General features: G+C 42.7%; 1 protein-coding gene across 1 annotated transcript; it reads right to left on the bottom strand.

Annotated features, from left to right (window-relative positions):
* Positions 1-3221: 3221 nt before the first annotated feature.
* On the bottom strand, positions 3222-17593 carry LOC128299812 (aminopeptidase N). The gene is made up of 11 exons (XM_053035914.1): positions 17056-17593; positions 6449-7502; positions 6235-6393; positions 5786-6165; positions 5381-5720; positions 4908-5308; positions 4378-4658; positions 4113-4312; positions 3739-4050; positions 3574-3655; positions 3222-3487 (listed from the first exon to the last, which is right to left on the bottom strand). The coding sequence occupies exons 2-11, from the start codon at positions 7360-7362 to the stop codon at positions 3353-3355; spliced, it is 3204 nt and encodes a 1067-aa protein (XP_052891874.1). The 5' UTR covers positions 7363-7502; positions 17056-17593; the 3' UTR covers positions 3222-3352.
* Between the last annotated feature and the right edge of the window lie 1002 nt (positions 17594-18595).

Genomic DNA, 18595 nt, shown 5'->3' with positions numbered 1-18595 from the left:
GCATCTGCTGATAAAACTATCTCCAGCCTTGGATCGTAGGCATATTACAGTAGCGGATTTAACAATAGGCGTAATAGGCGGCCGCCTAGGACTTCGTCGTATGGGGGGCCCAAAAAGGCTGATTTGTAGTAAAAGATGTATGGATGCAAAAGCGAAGCTTGCATCCGTTCCGTTTGGTTCAGGGGGTATCTAGAAGGGGCAGCTAGAAAAACTTGTACGCGATCATATATTCCCCTCCCGTTCTACCTTTTTAAAATTAGAGACCCCAAAAAATTGGGTGCAAAAATAGTTCCATCCCGAATATCGCTGTTCACACGACACTCAACAGTACCGATCTGCCGTTCGCAGAATTAATTATCCAGCTACGCGTAAATAAGGGCAAAGACAACAAGATGTCAGACCAAGCCTTTTTGAAGTTGTTGTGCCGCTAAAGAAGAAGAAGTCGATTTCGAAAAAAACTCTCAAAAGGTGTTTCATTTCAAAATTTTCGTCCTTTGTGTAACGACAAATAAATCGTAAAATACAGTATAACCCTTAATAAATTTATGACGATATTACAGCATCAAGAACAAAACATATAGAAGCAGTTTCTTCGAATTACAAACCAAAACTTTCCAGTTAGACAACAATCACAAAAACACCACACAAGTTAGGGTGGGGTTCGCACAAGTTCGGATCAAACAATTTTTTTTTCACAGCGACTCAAACCTTCAATTTTAGACCCTCCTGAGTATGAAAAGTGAAACCAAAATCATTTTTGAGGTGGTAAAGTTTTTTATGGGAGGGGTTCGGCTAGAACATTTTTCCCAAGTAAAATCAATTTTACCCTGTGAGTCAAAAAATTGTGAAAAAAATATCCGAACAAAATCGAGTTCATTGCCTACTCATTTTTCATTTTTTCTTTTTTTTTGCCTACTTCATTTTTCGAAACCTGGTGGAATGTGTGCCCGGGCTTGCGGTACTCATGTTTCGACCGTCTAATAAGAGTACCAGCCCCAGGAAGCCCCAATTTCAGCCCCAAAACGGACCCCATTTGCAGTTACGTACAGCGGCGGATCAAACGGTAGGCGGAGTAGGCGGTCGCCTAGGGCCTCGCCGTGTTGGGGGCCCCAAAAAATTTGTGCCGATTGTGCGATTTTTGAAAATTTTACCACAAAGTTAATTTATAGCAAAAAAAATAATTTGCAGGGTAGAAAATTGATCAAAAATATCTTCCTTGGTTATATAAAACATTTGTTTCTATGTGATAAATTAAATGCAGAGAAGAATATCGACTTTGTGACTTTAAAGTATAAACGAAATTGCACCAGTACCAGGACACTAATTTTCCCGTTGGTCGAGAAAAATTTCATCGAAAACTACCTGTTTTCGAATGTATAATACCAGGAGAGCATCCACGGAAGAGGTAGCACCTTGTACAGCAATTTTGGTCGAAAACCGCCGAAAAGTATGCTATGTTTAAACACTAACTTTCCCGTTGGTCGTGAAAAATTTCTTCGAAAACTACCAGTTTCTGAATGTATAGTACCAGGAGAGCATCCACGGAAGAGGTAGCTCCTGGTACTGCGCCGTAAGGTATGCAATGTTTATACACTAGGTATGCGCCGTCAGGTATGCAATGTTTATACACTAACCTTGCAACCAACTTGCAATGCAAGTTTGGTGCAAGCAAGAAACTTGCAGCAAGATGGCAAGTTTGCAGCAAGTTTGCATGCAAGTTTGTATGCAAGTTTGCATGCAAGTTTGCATGCAAGAACTTGCATACAAGAACTTGCATGCAAGAACTTGCATACAAGAACATGCATGCAAACTTGCATGCAAACTTGCATACAAACTTGCATGCAAACTTGCATGCAAACTTGCATGCAAACTTGCATGCAAGAATTTGCTTGCAAGAACTTGCATGCAAGTTTGCATGCAAGTTTGTTGCATGCAAGTTTGCATGCAAGTTTGTTGCATGCAAGTACGAAGTTGGGCGCCATCTTGCGCGCCATCTTGCTGCAAGTTTCTTGCTTGCACCAAACTTGCATTGCAAGTTGGTTGCAAGGTTAGTGTATAAACATTGCATACCTGACGGCGCATTGCAAGTTGGTTGCAAAGTTAGTGTACAAACATTGCATACCTTACGGCGCTAGTACCAGGAGCTACCTCTTCCGTGGATGCTCTCCTGGTACTATACATTCAGAAACTGGTAGTTTTCGAAGAAATTTTGCTCCACCAACGGGAAAGTTAGTGTTTAAACATTGCATACCTTTCGGCGGTTTTCGACCAAAATTGCTGTACTAGGTGCTACCTCTTCTGTGGATGCTCTCCTGGTATCGGCAATCTGAAAACAGCTGGTTTTGTATGGAATTTCGTACCAGCTAATGGCGATCCAAGTAGTGGCGTTATGGTTCTCCTTAGCGCATACAAACGTTTATATATAGAGACTAGCTTACTAGGCCCGTTTACAGGGCTACGCAACAGAACTATGAGATGTACGCAAGGGAGCTTTCTTTCCGAGACTTTGCTGGTGTTGTTACATCATGTTTGAAGTACATCTCCCTAACACCGATAATGCCGTAGCAAAATTATCGGCCCCCCTTGAAAAATTCCGCCCTGGGCCTCCAAGGGGATTGATCCTCCACTGGTTACGTATAATTTCAAATCATTCGGAAGACTAAAATGAAAGATAAGGATTTTACAATACGAAGAAATACAAATTTGATGCCCTTCACGGGTAGACAGTGGTTGTACAACGGTCAACGGCAGTCAAGCAATAATCTGTATCTTTCATAAAATCCAGGGAAAAAATCGAATCCAACGGTTATTTGGGCCACACTCGGACATGAACGTTGTCCACCTGTAAATTTGATCTAAACTTACAATGCTCCTGTATCCTGCAACAAACCTTCAACCAGAAGCTTTCGATCCACTCCTTTTTTCTAGGAATTTGGTTCACTTTTATAATTTCCTTGGGATAGTAAGCAACATTTAGGTACAATAAATTACAATAATACGATAATTGAAAGAAACGCTTAAAAACTATGTCAATGCTGTGTCACCCATTGCAGATTTGATGAAAGATGGTTTCAAACATCAATTCATCGACTTGCAATGCAATGTCAATATTACATGCGAGCATTCCTTTCACCCAAGGTAGCACTTATAGCAAAGAATTGTTTTAACTAATCCACTAGCCTACTAGTGCAACGCTTCCAAGAAAACACTTTAGACGATATCGTTTCATTTTATTTTATCTTAAGTACGCTTATTAAAACTGCTTGCCACTAATTGAGTTACTAGCTTTCACACTAGCGCGATTGCTGACGCCGTTCAATCGAGTTGGAAATGGGACCGACGGGATGGTATTTTAAAATTCATTCAACCAATTAACAATCGGCTGCGCGTTGCGGTTTAACCAAGCGATGTTCGACTCCGTCCATTCGATTGCTTGCTGTATTGTACGACCACTGTCTTTTAAATGAATTTCGGCAAACTCCTTCAGCTACAGAAGTGCGCAAGGGTGAGATACAAAGTGAGTAAATCGTGTTAATTAAGCGAACGAAAATAAAAACATCTCTATGTGCTTACTTCCAATAGCTCCGACTCGGTATTGAACCGCTTGGTGCAGTATTTTAGAATTATGTTCAAATTCGACATCGAAGCACCGAAGCTGTAACAATAAATCATAATTAAAAGATCCAGATAACGAATCTAGTACGGCGCGCTGCCTTCTCACCGCTTGCCGATACTTACTAGCTCTTCATTTTCGGCCAGTTGTTGCGCATGTAATCAAATGCAATGGGCTGTCCGATGACGTTATCTGCCACGGATATAAACACTCGGAATGCGTCCTGCTTGCGGATACCATACTCATCCGACATTGCGTTTTCTAGGTAGCGCGCCAAAATCCAGGGAACGCGGGAACATCCCAGCGCGGACAGGAGAATTTCCTTTTCGCTTGCAACTGTGGCCTTCTGGAATCGATCCCATGCAAAGTCCCATTCCTTTTCATCGCCGTACTTGATGGCTGTACAGTACACGGTGCTCTTCAGATTGGGCGAAATGCTATCGGGAAACGGGAGGTTAATTACAATGCCCCTCTGTAATCTGGTTAGGGTAATACCCACGGGTTGTTTATATCGGGATTAGGCTGCTGCATCCATTCGTAGTACTTGCGAAGGCAGTGGTTTACGCACTCATTGTGGCCTAGGTGGCAAACCGCTTTAAGCACACTGATGCGCTTGTACACGGTCAACAGCGGGCTGTCTCGGTGATCCTCAAACCCAACCTCCTGGAAGATATTTTCCAGCAGATCCATCGAGTATTTCTGAAGGAAGGATAAAAAAGTGCCATTCTTCATTTACCACCCACACGATCAGCTCACGTACATACCTTAAAGAGTCCATAATGACGGGTGCGTATTAGCATCGAGTCGATGTAGTTGAGCGCGGCAATAGCCGCCTTCCATGGCACATAATCCGTCTCGTGGGCAAGATACCTCGTCACATTCAGGGCTACGACATAATCTAGGTAACCAGCACGGGCTAAATTAAGCGCATCATCTATCAACTGGGCCCGGTTTGAAGCGGCAATCGTTTTGAACTTGCTCTTATCCTGCAGATGATTTACGATCAACTGCCAATTGCGTTCATCATAGTTCACCCGATAGTAACCTGCGCATTGATGCATATTGTTAGCATATTGTCTCTGCATTTTTATTATTATCATTTGTTAATATTACTGCAAATGATCTAAATATAAAATAGCAAATACACATTCAAATATTCGGTAAATGAGGAGAAAGTTTTGAGGTGATGGAATTCAAACAAATGAGTTTGGAAACAGTGAATTGTGGCTTTGAGCAGGAGCATTATGGCCGTGTGTAGCATGTAATGTTTGCTGATGCCGGACCAGTTCCTTACCAGTTTGTTGCACATTAACGATCATCCAATCGTGACTGGGAATGTCATGATTGTTGATCACCAAAGCCTCCTCCGCCTTCATCCAGATGGCTGGTTTCGTCTGGCGGAAGTTACTGTCCCCGAGTGTGGTGTAAGTTATTGGTATCCACCACAGAAACCGTTCGCTCTGGTGGGCGGAATCGAAACCATTAGATCCATTTCCGAACGCGAACCGTTCCTGGCGAAATTCTATACTATCCGACTCGTAGTCTCGCTGTACAAACACCACCGGGAATCCCGTCTGTAACGTCCACGTGTCCATGATCTCCTTCACCGATGTATGATCGTCGAAAATTCCTCCACGCCGTGCCTCATTGGTAAGATATTCCCAGAGGTCATCCTGGCTAGCACTCTGATATTTTCTACAATTGAGGCGGAAGTGTAACATTTTTGTAATCCTTTCAATTAAGCTCACTCAAGCTCGCGATACTTACTTGTCATTCAAATAGTTAGTGAGCCCCCGTTTGAACACCTCCGTTGTGAGAAAATGATCCATCATGCGAATAATTGTGGCCCCCTTGCCGTACGATATTTTGTCAAATATTTCGTGGATCTCTTCTGGGTTGTGCACTTCCACCGAAATTTGATGGGATGAAGAGAGGGCATCGAGCGAAAATACGTTGTGCAGCTCATTCACCACAAACTGTTCCATAGACTTCCAGGCCGGTTCCACTGCGTCCACTCCGAGGTATTCCATGTAGCTGGCGAAACCTTCGTTTAACCATAAATCGGTCCACCAGGAAGGTGTGACCAAATTGCCAAACCACTGATGTGCTAAGATGAGTGCGAGAAAACGTTGTTTTATTTCCCCAAACCCTCCATCGCTCTATCATCCTTACCTAGCTCGTGGGCAACTACAGTAATGACGTGTTGCTTGTTGCTGATGGCCGACACATTTTCCTCGTACAACATTGCCGTCTCGCGGTACGTGATCAAACCCCAGTTTTCCATCGCACCCGCGCTAAAGTCTGGTAGCGCGATCATATCCACCTTCGGCAGTGGGTAATCGATGTGGAAAAAGTCCTCCAGGAATTTTAGCAGTTTCGGTCCAACGCTCAGCGCGTAACGGGCCGAACCAATTGCATCCGCCCGTGCCCAGACGGCAAAGTTACCCGCGGTGAGGTTTTGATAGTCGCATACGACAAACGCCACCAAATACGTCGACATCGGAACGGATTGCTGGTAAACGTCCCAGACGTATCCTTGCAGTTCGGGCTCACTGAAAATGTGACGATCGTTCGTTACACGAAAGGTGGACATGTACGCAATTGGCGCAAGGATAATTTACCCAGCTTCATACGAACGCAACCGTGGCATGTTGGATAGCGATATCATGTCCTTGGTCCGTGCGATACTGATGTTAAATCGTGCCTTTAACGCTGGTTCATCGAAGCACGGAAAAGCTCGCCGTGCATCCGTAGGTTGAAACTGTGTCGTAGCGATCCATCTGCGAAATGCACGATCAAAATGGAGTCTACATACAATCAAAGTGATCTACATACCTTGTTTCGTTGTTTGCGGTGTAAGAACTTCGATAGAAACCTTGCAGATAATCGTTAAGGACACCTTCGTACTTTATCCGCACCATGTACCGATCACCCCGTCGCAGCGGTGTCTTCAATTTAAGCACGTAAAACTGCTTGCTGGTAACGGTTATGTTGTGGTCGATTTCAACAATTTCCTGCCATACATCTTCCGCTGGAGGAGTAGAGTCGGATGCATCCTCTTCTTGTATTCCCTTTCCATTTTCTTTTCGTCCAATGCGTTCTACGCTGGCACTGTGAATGGTCAACGCGGCCACATGCAGTGTCACGTTGTTGCAATCTTTCAGCACGTTGACTAGAATGTCCACCGCTCCGAAGAAGGTGAAATTATCCTCCACCAGCCACGGTATCAGCCGTATGTCGTAAGCAACAGGTTCGATCGATCGCGGCAACCGTAAATCCTCCCTAACCGATGGTGATGCAACCGTTTCCCTGTGCGCCGTTACATCCTCACCTGTTGCACCACCGTGCTGGCTTTCCGACTTCGATCGGTTGGCGTCATTTCCTCCGGGTGTGATGGACTCTGATTCTCGACTCGATGTCGACTCGGTTACCGTGTTTTGCGTTGAAGTTAAGCTAGTATCAGTTGAGGCCGCTTGTTCCGCTGCGGAAGCGTGCTGCTGGTGATACGGTGGTGTCAAATGCTGATGCTCGCAGATTGTTGTATGTTGCAGGGAAGACGCGTGATGGTCCTCGCACGATGCAAAGTGATAGATAAGCAGTCCGGAGCCTAGCAGTAGACAGCAGAAGATGGCTGCCGTTGCCAGCAGGGTCATGCGTGTAATTAGGTAGCCCCGGTTACCCTCAACCGTGGTGCCGTCCACGTCCATCCCCAGGGACTCTCTAATTTGCATTTTGCTATTGTTATTCATGATATTCCCTGCGGTTGTCGAACCGTCGTTTCGTTGATGAATCTTAACTTCCTCGCTTTACGGTCGACTTTTTGAGTACTGCTCAAAATGGATCGTTGGTTTCACTCCCTGCGTAGACGACTCAGTCTTTCGCCGACTATCTGCCAAAGAACAATTGTAAAAGCAGGCGCGCAACAGTGTGCGGGATGAGCGGGTCTTTATTAATCTGGATTGTATCAATTTGAATCGATTAAAATTAACAGCGGAAATATGGAACCGTTTCGTTATGCTGAACCCCTGAACAGCTGCTGTATTATTTTGCTACCAGGGACAAATATTATTGAGAAAAGGGTAAATTAATAATACAGTTCGCTGGTATGGCTCAAAAATGGCTCAGTATGGCTCATAAAAAAAGCTTAGCTTAATTTTTGGCTTTATAGCTTATTATTATTATTTATTAGCTTTAGCTTTATATAGAGACGATATTTTCACTTATATTAGATATTTATCTGACATTTGGGATTCAAGCTATCATGAGATGTTGCAACAAAACAGCGACATATTTAAAAACTTAAATGAGTACTAAAAGTCATGTTTAGTTTGCTCCACGCGGGAAAACTCGCAAAACAAATTGCGAAGGCCATGGAGTGCCATCTGGCCACTGAATACCACATTAAAAGTATCCTTCATGATGTTCAACGTCGTTAGAAAGCCAGGAAGTCGAGTCCCAATTCGTGAAATAAAATCTAAAACGAAATCCAGTACGATCCTGTTGACAATTAACGAAAGATGCCAATATAACCAAAACTTCAATGGAACGATTGGTCAAAGATGACTTAAATTCCAGGGCACGAGTGAAATGCCACCTAATAACGGATCGGATCAAACAGTTGTAACGATCAAAGGTTTTGTTAGACGTATTCGAGAAGAAGCATCCGACCGTTTTGGTCTTTGAACACACAATTTTCACAATCGATCCTGCCCACGGTTAGATTAATTACGTGGCAGATGCAGGAGGATGTTCTAGAGAAGGAAATGTTTAAGTGAACCACTAAACATTTCGGCGGAATCATGGCTTTTAGAGCAGTTGCTTCTAATGGGTTCAAAATGACCCCGGTTTTCATCAAAGCTGACTTGAAGGTGAATACCGATGTCTTTTTGGGCATTTACGAGTAAATGGAAGAGGTTTTACTTTGGATCAAAGAGAACTTCAATGATCACCATCAGGTCTTTTACAACTAGTCGGGGCTTCGAAAAAAAGGAAAAGAGGATGACAAAAAGAATGTCCATAGACTCGTTTTATAATTTTCTTGACTTTACCATGAGAAAAAGATCTTATAAGCTGGTGTACAGATTTTCGCATATTAAAATATATCTTCTCGTCACTGGATACCCTTGGCGGGATTTACTCAAAATGTATCTCTTATTCAAAAAAATTATGATTTGTTAGCGGAACGAATAAAAACTTTCAAACAAAAACACGAATGAGGCGTGCTAAAAGGAATTAAAGAGTTCAATTTATGTAATACGCTTCTCTGTTTAAACTTGGCTGAAGTTACAGTATTTCAATGCTTGTCATTAATCTTCCTTACAATAATTCATCTTTAGATACCTTCAGTTTATAAGCAAATAACATTAAGCAAACGATTTGTTCCAAAGATATCCCTTAATAGAATAAAAAAATAACGCTACAAACAGGAAATTGCATCGTTGCAACTACGTTCCTTTCCGATCATTCCATTCCATTCCATCTATGTTCGTCTTCTCCCCCTTTAAATGTTCTGCCTCGATATTTCACCACAATATGACCGCATACTCTGCACCCTTGCCCAGCATATGTGATACATAATCCGATCAGTTTGTTCCACCATCGGATTGGTAGTGTCTTTGTCACACACCTTTTTTTTACAATCTTTGTCCTTGCAAGCAAACTTTTCGCTGATAGGGTACAACCCGTTTGTTAAATTGTGTTTCATGTCACATCTTGCAGCCAGAGGACAAACCTGACCGCATGTTGACTTCGGGGAAGATATCGCAACAAATCACCCCTTGCGACACTTGCTTCCCATATGGCAACCGTTAACGGATTTCGCTTCATTCTCGTTTCCGTTAATGTATCTACCCATTATGCCATAACGCTGTGCATGTTGATGAATTTATTTTGATTAATAAAAAATCTAACACTGATTCTCCACAAAGTTTAAACCAGGTGTCGGCAAAGTGAAAATTTTAAAAGATTTTTTTTTATGTGATTCATCATCGATATCAACTGCGTCATATTTGACTACATTTTTTATCAAAGTTTCTTAGGTCATCTTTTACCAAGTAATTAATTATTGGTCGGTCTTACTAGAGCATATTATGATAGCAGTGTTTAAGTACTTTCTACATTCTACACACAAATCAAGACCTGATGTCCATAGCGTAACAATTATCCTTATCATGTGACTAGGCTCGAAGAAGGTCCTGATTTCAAAATCCGACTTCACATTCCGCACATTCTCAGTTTTTTGAGACGAAAAGCAAAACGGTAACACATAAAAATATTAAATATTACAAGCAAAACCGATACATCTTGAAAAAATTACAAGTATTCTTTTTTCATACTACAGTTTCATGGTTCATACTATGGTTTCATAATACAGTCACGGCAGTCGAGTTACACGACACCCGAGTTACGCGAATTCGACATACGTGAATCTCAAAATTCTGGCAATTTGTGTAATTTTGTATGTGGAAATCATTTTTTTATTTGTTGATTTGCAAAATTTCTGAAAAACACGTTACTTTTTACTATTAAAAAAACATCTTTTGGTTAAATTTGACTTCAACAATTGAAATAAATGTAGAAATATCAATTATGCATGTGCTTCGTAACGTATCGTGAAAAGAAGTATTCGATCTCTGCATACTCAGTATAAACGGTATTATAAAGCAAATTCGACTTGAGCGAATTTTTTTAGCACATATTATTCGCGTAATTTGGGAAATGACTGTATTTCATACGTTTGAAAAAACGTTCGGATTGTCTGGCCCGTAGCTGAAAAGTTGAAAAATCTAAAGATCTACTATCTGGCCCTAATCGTAGAAAGTGTGCTGAGCCCTGGTTTAAAATATAAAACAAGAAGCCAAAATTTGAATGTTGAATAGAATCCACTTGTAATTAAAATCATTCGGTAACTAAACCACATTGCACAGACCTAATTCATTTTATTTGATTGCAGTTAGCTCATTATATGGAGCATGAAAGCATTACTGTTTTTTTCACACTTTGGCTGATAATTTGCACATGCCTCGGTTCATCGATCATGTCCGCGATAGACGTCGGTCGGAGTTCACATTCATCTCCAAAAATGTAGCACACATTTTCAACAACACATCCTCCCTGAAACTGTTTCTGACGAACGATCAGCGCAACCCAGTGCCATCATTATTGGCCACGAATGGAGTTGAACCGTGAAGCTTTGATAACGTACTCCGCTGTCACGTCTTGGACGGAAGAAAACGAGCATCGCACCATGACGGAATCCACAGTGAATGAGCACAGGACATACAACATCCCAACGCCACCCGTTCCCCACAACGACATGAATGGAAGGGATTCAGGGATGTGTTTGCTTTTTTTTTATTTTCCTGTGCATCGAAAGTTCTGCTCACGCTTTACCCTCACCCCTGGGCCAGTATACGGGCGATGCATTGCAGCACTGTGTCATCTTCCCCGGTGGGGATACGAACGAAATCCTACACCGGATCTGTGCCGAATTGGCCACCCGCACATCAAAAACCCAGGAACGGAAATTTGCACCAACCTCGCTTGCAACTGTTCCAACATAGATTGGTCGTGTGTGCGAACCTACCGAAGTGAGGTTCGATTACTGACGCAGGGTCACTTGCCTGTCATCGTAAAATATTTCCCAGATTAAATTACCAGCCTGTGTTCCGCTCCTCGGCTGTCATCCGGTTGCGGAAGGCTTTGGCAGAGATTGAGAAAACTGATTGTGTGGCGTACGGTACCGTACCCGCCCAAGGAAGCACTTTAGGAGATGCGGCAGTTACTTGCGGAAGAATCACACACAAAACCAAGCTGGTGACGATGTGGTGAAAATGACGGAGAGCAATAGTGGCAATTTAGAAAAGATTCAGCTGAAACAACGCTCTTTGTTATATGCTGGTGGGGCTACCGACAGATTTTAAGTTCGTATTGATATCGTCTCGCACTCGGGCCGGGTGAAGATAGTTCCTGCCATTGAAGCAATTGAGCATATTGGGAACGAAACAATTAGCCAGCATAATTACTGGGCCAGCATAGCACATTTTAATGTATTCCTTCGAGACTTTTAATGCAACAGAATGAGACAGATTGAACCATCTGTTCCAATTCAACAGGAAGCTACAATTTCAAACCTCACCCCCCCCAAAACCTCAACGGATGTGGTGGTATTCGGTAAAATTCTTCTCTGTTTCTACAGTCGAACTGATCCAAGCTCATCCTGCGACACGTTTTGTTCCATTTTCTATCCATTGTATTTTTGCTTCCCGACTACTCGCTCTATGTTTAACGCATTTAATTTTTAAATGCGCGGCCGCCATCGCTTGTTCACTGTCCTTTAAATACGTCGACAAAGCTTCCTGCCGGATGGTGCTACTCTCATTTTCTTTAATATTCCGTCACGATTTTGAATGTCCCCGAGCTCCGGGTCGTACGGTGGAAGGTAAACGGTGTGATAGTGAAGATTTCAGGCTTCATACGAAAGTCATTTCCCGCGCGACCTACAGCAGTAGGCTTCGGCAGCGCAATTGTTATGCTAGACTCGTCCCAAAAACTCACTCTCGCTCTAACGGGGCGTATATTACCATTACAAAACGGTGACGCGGGTCTACCGTGCCGGTTGTGGTTAATTCCCGCCCGGAGTTGACGTGCGCTCTGTGTGCTTCTACGGCTCGAACCGGCTAGCTCTACCCCTTAAAGGGTCCCAATTGATGATGATGATGACGTTACGGATATACATAACGTGTGGAAAGGCAGAGCAAACTCATAACTTCGACGACAACGGTCGCCATTAGCAATTGGTCCGAAAAGAAAACAACACAATAGCTAAACCGTGGCGCTTCCTACATGGCGTCTTACGGATGTGCCGTGCTTGGGTTCTTCTGTTTCTCACTCTTTATCACTTTGTATACCTCCAGTTTAAATCTCTGCCCGCTCTACTCCATGCGTTAACTGAGTACGTCGATGGCAAAGTCATTGACCGCGGGACGACCATGCATCAGAAATTTTGCCGTCCCAAAGCGAACGCAATGGAGGCGTTAGAACTGGCATGGGCTGAACATTGTCACACGCATCGGACAATTAATCCAATCCCATCTCAATCTGATTCGTTAGTTCTCCCGCATACCAATGAACTTGTTTAGACCACAAGCATAAGAACGTACATTGGGCATGTAACATGAGTTTCAATCGATGGGATTGGGATTGATTGAAACGTGTTATTGGCTCTATCCAAAGATTCTTATTTTAAGATGATAATGTTTTGTAATCGAACCAACCACGTTTAGCGCTCAGTCCCAAAGTGTGCACTATAATAAAAGACTTGTTTTAACAAAGCGGTGTTTATTTTTTTGTGCTCAAAAATCATGGCTTGGCTAAGGGATTCAATTAATCACTTTAATTATGCGATCTTTACTTCATTCCACATTATTATGTATTAGAAAATCAAAAAAATGGATGGTGGATTAGTAGCGTCGCCGACCCTCACACGACAGGACCGGACCAAAATCTCATCCGGACCAATCTCTCCCGTACGCAGGACTTGACTACCCGCCTAAGGGTAAATAAAGTAAAAGAAAGACACAAAATTCAGGTCTAGACCTCTTGAAGTTGCTGTGCCGATTAAGAAGAAAAAAAATTAAAAAAAATCAAAAATAAAACTAAATATGATTCGACCCAACGCGTGTAATCGAGCAGCATCACTAATTTTAACAGTTCCTGATAACGATACGTTTTTCTATCGTAGACTTTAGTGAATGAACTCAACCTCATAATTTCGTAATCTAAATATGTTTTGCATTTGGTTTGGCCAAGCTTGGCTGTTGAGGGCCACTGTCGACGGGGTACAAATCAAAAGTGACGGTGTCAAACATGCTGGCGGAATCGTTCGAATCTCGGACCCTCCTATTTGCTTTTGGACATCGCTCTGGAAGGTGTCATACGAAGCGGGAGCTTCAACATCCGATCTCTCCAATTCCTAGGCTTCGCGGATGACATATCGGGGCGGCGGGGTGCGAGGCGTAAACCCGGTCGAAACGCGAGACCTATAGGGTTGGATTGAGGATCAATGCGACGAACACAAAGTACTTGCCGGGGAATCTGATCGTGTTAAAGCCCGACTCGGAAGCAGAGTATCAGTTGACGGCAACCATCTCTAGGAGGTAGTGGAGTTCTGCTTTGTTGGTACAATCGCAACTACGGGCAACGACGTATATCGCACACTGAAACGTCCGGAAGTCCTCTACGGTTACGAGTTTTGGATGGCGGAAGACGCCAACGCTCTCGCCATTTTCGATTGATGGGTAGTACGCAATATCTTTGGCGGTGTGGGGGAGCAGGGCATGTGGAGAAGGAAAATGAACCAAAAGCTCGCATAGCTGTTTTAACGGCGCTGATATCCTGAATGCAGTTTACGCCGGAAGGATACGATGGTTGTGGCACGTGATGAGGAGGTTGGTCTCATGCCCTACTAGACCCTAGGTGGAGTTGGACCTGTCGAAGAGATTGAGTGCAACCATTGATGGAGGAATGCAGCCCAGAACCGAGTTTACTGGAAGTCGATTGGTGACCAAGCCATGTCATTACGGCGTGCTCAACTATGAGCAGATCAAGAAGAAGAAGACCATTTCCAAATTAGCTGGACTAGAGGGAAATTTTTGATTAGCACAACCAACATCGAAGATCGAAGGATATATTTATCTTTCTTGCCATAATGACCTACTACTAGGTGTCATGCCTGCCGTTTCTGTCTTACTTGACCTATTTTACCAACTAGAGGTATTCGTAGTCCCTGCTACGCGAGTCATGGTCGGGATGGGAATTTGGACCGGCCCTGTTGTGTGAAGACTGGTGCTCTACCAATACACCATTGGGTCGCCTCAGGCTACATAAATGTACTATTGAATGTAAACATATTGATCAGATCTTTCTCTTTAGCTGATGAAATTACGTGGGTTACGAAGGTTCGTTTGTGAGTGTTGATTTATTAATCCTGAATTTACACAAAACCTTAAACCTAAAATTCATCGCATTCATTTTCTCTTCTCTTAATTCATCGCATTCATTTTCTCTTCTCTTAATTCATTTTACAAGAATTCGCGCATTGCCTACCCATTAGGCGCGAACACATATTTAAATTTCATCATTTCATAAACTACTGGGCTCTAATGCAGCTTGACATTTAAAAAATGTATTTTTAATATATTTTTGAAACTATTTTTACTATGTTACAACCACGAAAATGAGGAAATTGTTCACATGTTTTACCTTAAAATTGATAACTAAATCACATCGAACCGTGCGCATGTATTCAATAATTGTATGCATACATAACCTAAGCAGACGGTCGCAACAACGTGCACAGTATGGCCAAAAATCTAACCTGGACAACTTTTCAGCAATGGATAAATTCCACTCTCAGATAATCTCAACTAGACAAGAGGAGGAAAAAACGGGATTCGATTGCTTGTTGGGAATTGTTCCTTCAAATTATTATAGTACACAATCCCTTGTTTATCAACCCACATCGATATCGTGTCAACATCACGTGCAACAAAACACCAGTCCCAGTTAAAGGTTGCTGCTATTACGCAGATAACTATCGCCACGATTAACAACATATGGAACGAACGACTAATGTTGCAACTCCTGGAAAGAAAAGCAATTATCTCATCCAATCAAGGCGTCTGCTAGAAGATGAATCCCGGTCGTCGATTCACCATCGAAAGCACATTATCCTAGCGATTATTGGATTAATCCCGAATCACCCTCAGCATCATCACACACATGCTCAGTGTTATCAGATGTCAGACGGTATCTCAAAATTTTATCACGAAAGTTCCACTACCATACTTCCACTACTGCTTGCACAGCTAGTTAGTGTTTGTGCTAGGATTTTCATAGCGCGCAGTCCAATAAAATATTCATCGCGTTGGAAACTTTCAGATGTATGAGAAATACAAGAAAAACAAATACGTGCCATCGCTCCTAATTCGTGTTTGTGTGTGTATGTGTGTGTAGGTTGTTACCGGCGACCTTGCCACGCCAAGAGTGCTGCCCCATAATGCAGTTTAACACTTTGAACGCCAGAAAAGAACATCCATCGGGAAGGACTCCGTCGCTTGCTTGCGATTCGCCACGTATCCCCTTGACGATGGCGGTGACGCTGATCGTTTGCAACCATGCCATATGGCGTGTGGCCCAAAGTAACGTTCAAACATAATTGATTTATCAAATCAGGGTCGTGGAGAGCGAATTGCAACTAGCTTGCGTGAACATCGATTCCTCAGCATTCCCCATTCCAGCATAAATAAACTTAGGATGCACGGGATCCATCTCGCATACGCCCGGAGGGACGGTTCAATAATCCTGGCGACGGCAGAGGATGGGATTGAACAGTCGATGGCGCGAACCAGACGTACGGTAGATGACGCTAGCTGAACCTATCTTGTTGTTTGCTCCCACTTTGTTGTTGCTCTCCTTCCGATGTTCCATAACATAACTGCTGCCCGCACCAAACCGGCGCACATCGCAGCAGAATCGGAGAGAAATGTAAGATCGCAGATTGGCACTTGAATTGATTCAAGGTCAGCTGCGAGCGAAACCGCTTTTGTCTTATGGGATTTATTCGTTAGTACGTTAGCATACAGGCGTGTATTCCGTCAAACGATCGTAAACAGAGCTGCGGACATAATTTGACTCACCGGTCCAAAGAGGGCAAGCAGTGGACCCACCGTCGGTCTTTGCGTTGCTTGCCGCCAACAACTACAGTGACACAGGCAAGCGGACCCAATCTGTTTACTCACACTTGATTCCAGGCAGGCAGGACGGTTCATCCGCAAACCAGTGGGATGGAAGAGAGCACGGATTGACGTACCACGAAAGGGTATCAGCGCCACCTAATTACGGGGGGTATTGAATGTTTGTCACAAATTCGACCACACTGTCACACGATGCACAATGCGCATTTCGTGCAATATAATGCCCCAAATGCAACCGGATAACGATGCGCAATTGATCGATGGGCTGTTACGTGCCGTTTATCGAATTTATTACACCGTTTGATAGGGCCACCATCGCCATCTGCGCTCGTTCTGCCGTGGATTTGGGCTTCGGCAGTCTGTGCACAAGGCACGGAGGAAGGTGTGCAACGTGCTATATCTAGCATGAAGTCGCGCTAATTGACGAACAAGTCACCATCGATCTATCCATCATCCAATCCATCATGCACTACATTTTTCTCCGTTGTCCTGTTGGTATATAACCAGCACCAGGCCTGTACAAACGATGGCTGGAGTATGCGTTTAATATGCTGATCCACTTAAAATTAATAAGCTGATGCCAAGGATGAAACTCGTCGTTTCTGCCCTTAACACCGGCGGTTGATCATGTTTTCATCTCCTGTTAGCATAACCTTATCAAACGAAACGCACAATGTAAATACTTACCTTTAGCGCAGCAAATAGAATCTTGGCAATTGTTTCAACTAGGCGGTTTTTTTTATTAACAAACATTCACTTGAGTAATAGCTGATCTTTGTGGCATTAACGATGGGATAAACATGCCCACCAATCACACATTTTATTCTGCTTGTTGCACACCTCCAAGCCCGGTTTGTACAAGGAAAAGTTTGTCTACGCTATGCGGCAACTCATACACTTTCTCACTGAGGACATAACAAATTATTCAACATGTCACGATGAAACTGCCGCGGATTAACGAGAAACACAAAAAACGTCTGATACGGTGCCATTAGTTTCGTTCAATCCGCGGTACCGTGTTGCTGTTAAGGTGGATGTTTTTTTTTGTGTTTGCACGTGCTATTTTCGGCCTCAAATTAATTCACTTTATTTTGTACAACACTTTGATTGGTTTCGGTCCGGTGCTAAGTTTAAACAAAAGAAAAAATGCGCGCCTCGCCACGGTAAAGTTCAATAGGTGTTCTGACGACCGCGATTACCAACCGCGGTAATGCTTTACGCACACCACGTTTTGTGCTCTCCGTTGGCAGGAGCAGCTCGTGCGAACTGATCGGTATGAATGCCAGCACGCAACTGATTCGATTCTCGCATCGCCCTCTGTACCGGAGATTCACAACACGAGCAATCGACGCGATGGACGCAAGTTCCTGCAATTTGAATTATGTGCATCATAAATTGTTTGTCCCGTTCTCTTGTAGGAATAACACTTAGTTTATTATGAAGAAATCTATTTCTGCATACATTCTAATGTATTGTTGTTGTCTTGTATAATGTATTGTTTAATTGTAAAATGATGGTTTAATGAAAAAAATAAAACATGCATATCAGTAGATATGCATATCGCACAAATGGTGGGAAAAGAAGAACTTATCATACAGTCATTTGGTTTTGAATAAAATAGAGTTAGTTCTTTGACTCAACAAGTCGTATGACATAATATTTTTTACAATTATCGTTGTGATGATATTGGACGACCAACCACGTTGTTCAGCCCTGTTTGAATTGTCTTGTGGTCTCGTTGGGGCATGTACTAAAAACGGTTCGCCCAACGATTAGGGAAATTTAACATTTTCATATTCCTAGGCGGTGGTTTGATTTCCTAAAGGCATGCATTGTTCTTTATGAAAAGCGTACTTTTATATATTTTAAGAACTGAAACAAGTAAAAACTCCACCAGCGCGACTGAAATTTAGAACACTTTTCCGTTAACACCGCACATCAGGTTGCAGTCATACAAATACTAGGACAAATGTACAACTCAAATGTAGTAAATTAGATCAACTCGAGCCTACTGATGTACTTCTTGATGTGGTGTTTTTTTTAATTCTTGCTGTTTATAAGTTTGTATGCCCATTTTTATCTAAAATGATATATTTTTTCATTTTGGCTTAATTATATTTCCCCACTGTTCATTGCTGACAGGAAAAATTTTACCTCTCGTGTTATGATAGTATGAAAAATTTAAAAACAAAACTAAAAATACTACAAAACTAAATAAAAGTAATGA

Source organism: Anopheles moucheti, chromosome 2 (assembly GCF_943734755.1).
Source record: "Anopheles moucheti chromosome 2, idAnoMoucSN_F20_07, whole genome shotgun sequence".
Taxonomy (NCBI): Eukaryota; Metazoa; Arthropoda; class Insecta; order Diptera; family Culicidae; genus Anopheles; species Anopheles moucheti.
Note: the sequence above shows the minus strand (reverse complement) of the source record. Positions and strands in the feature narration are given on the sequence as shown.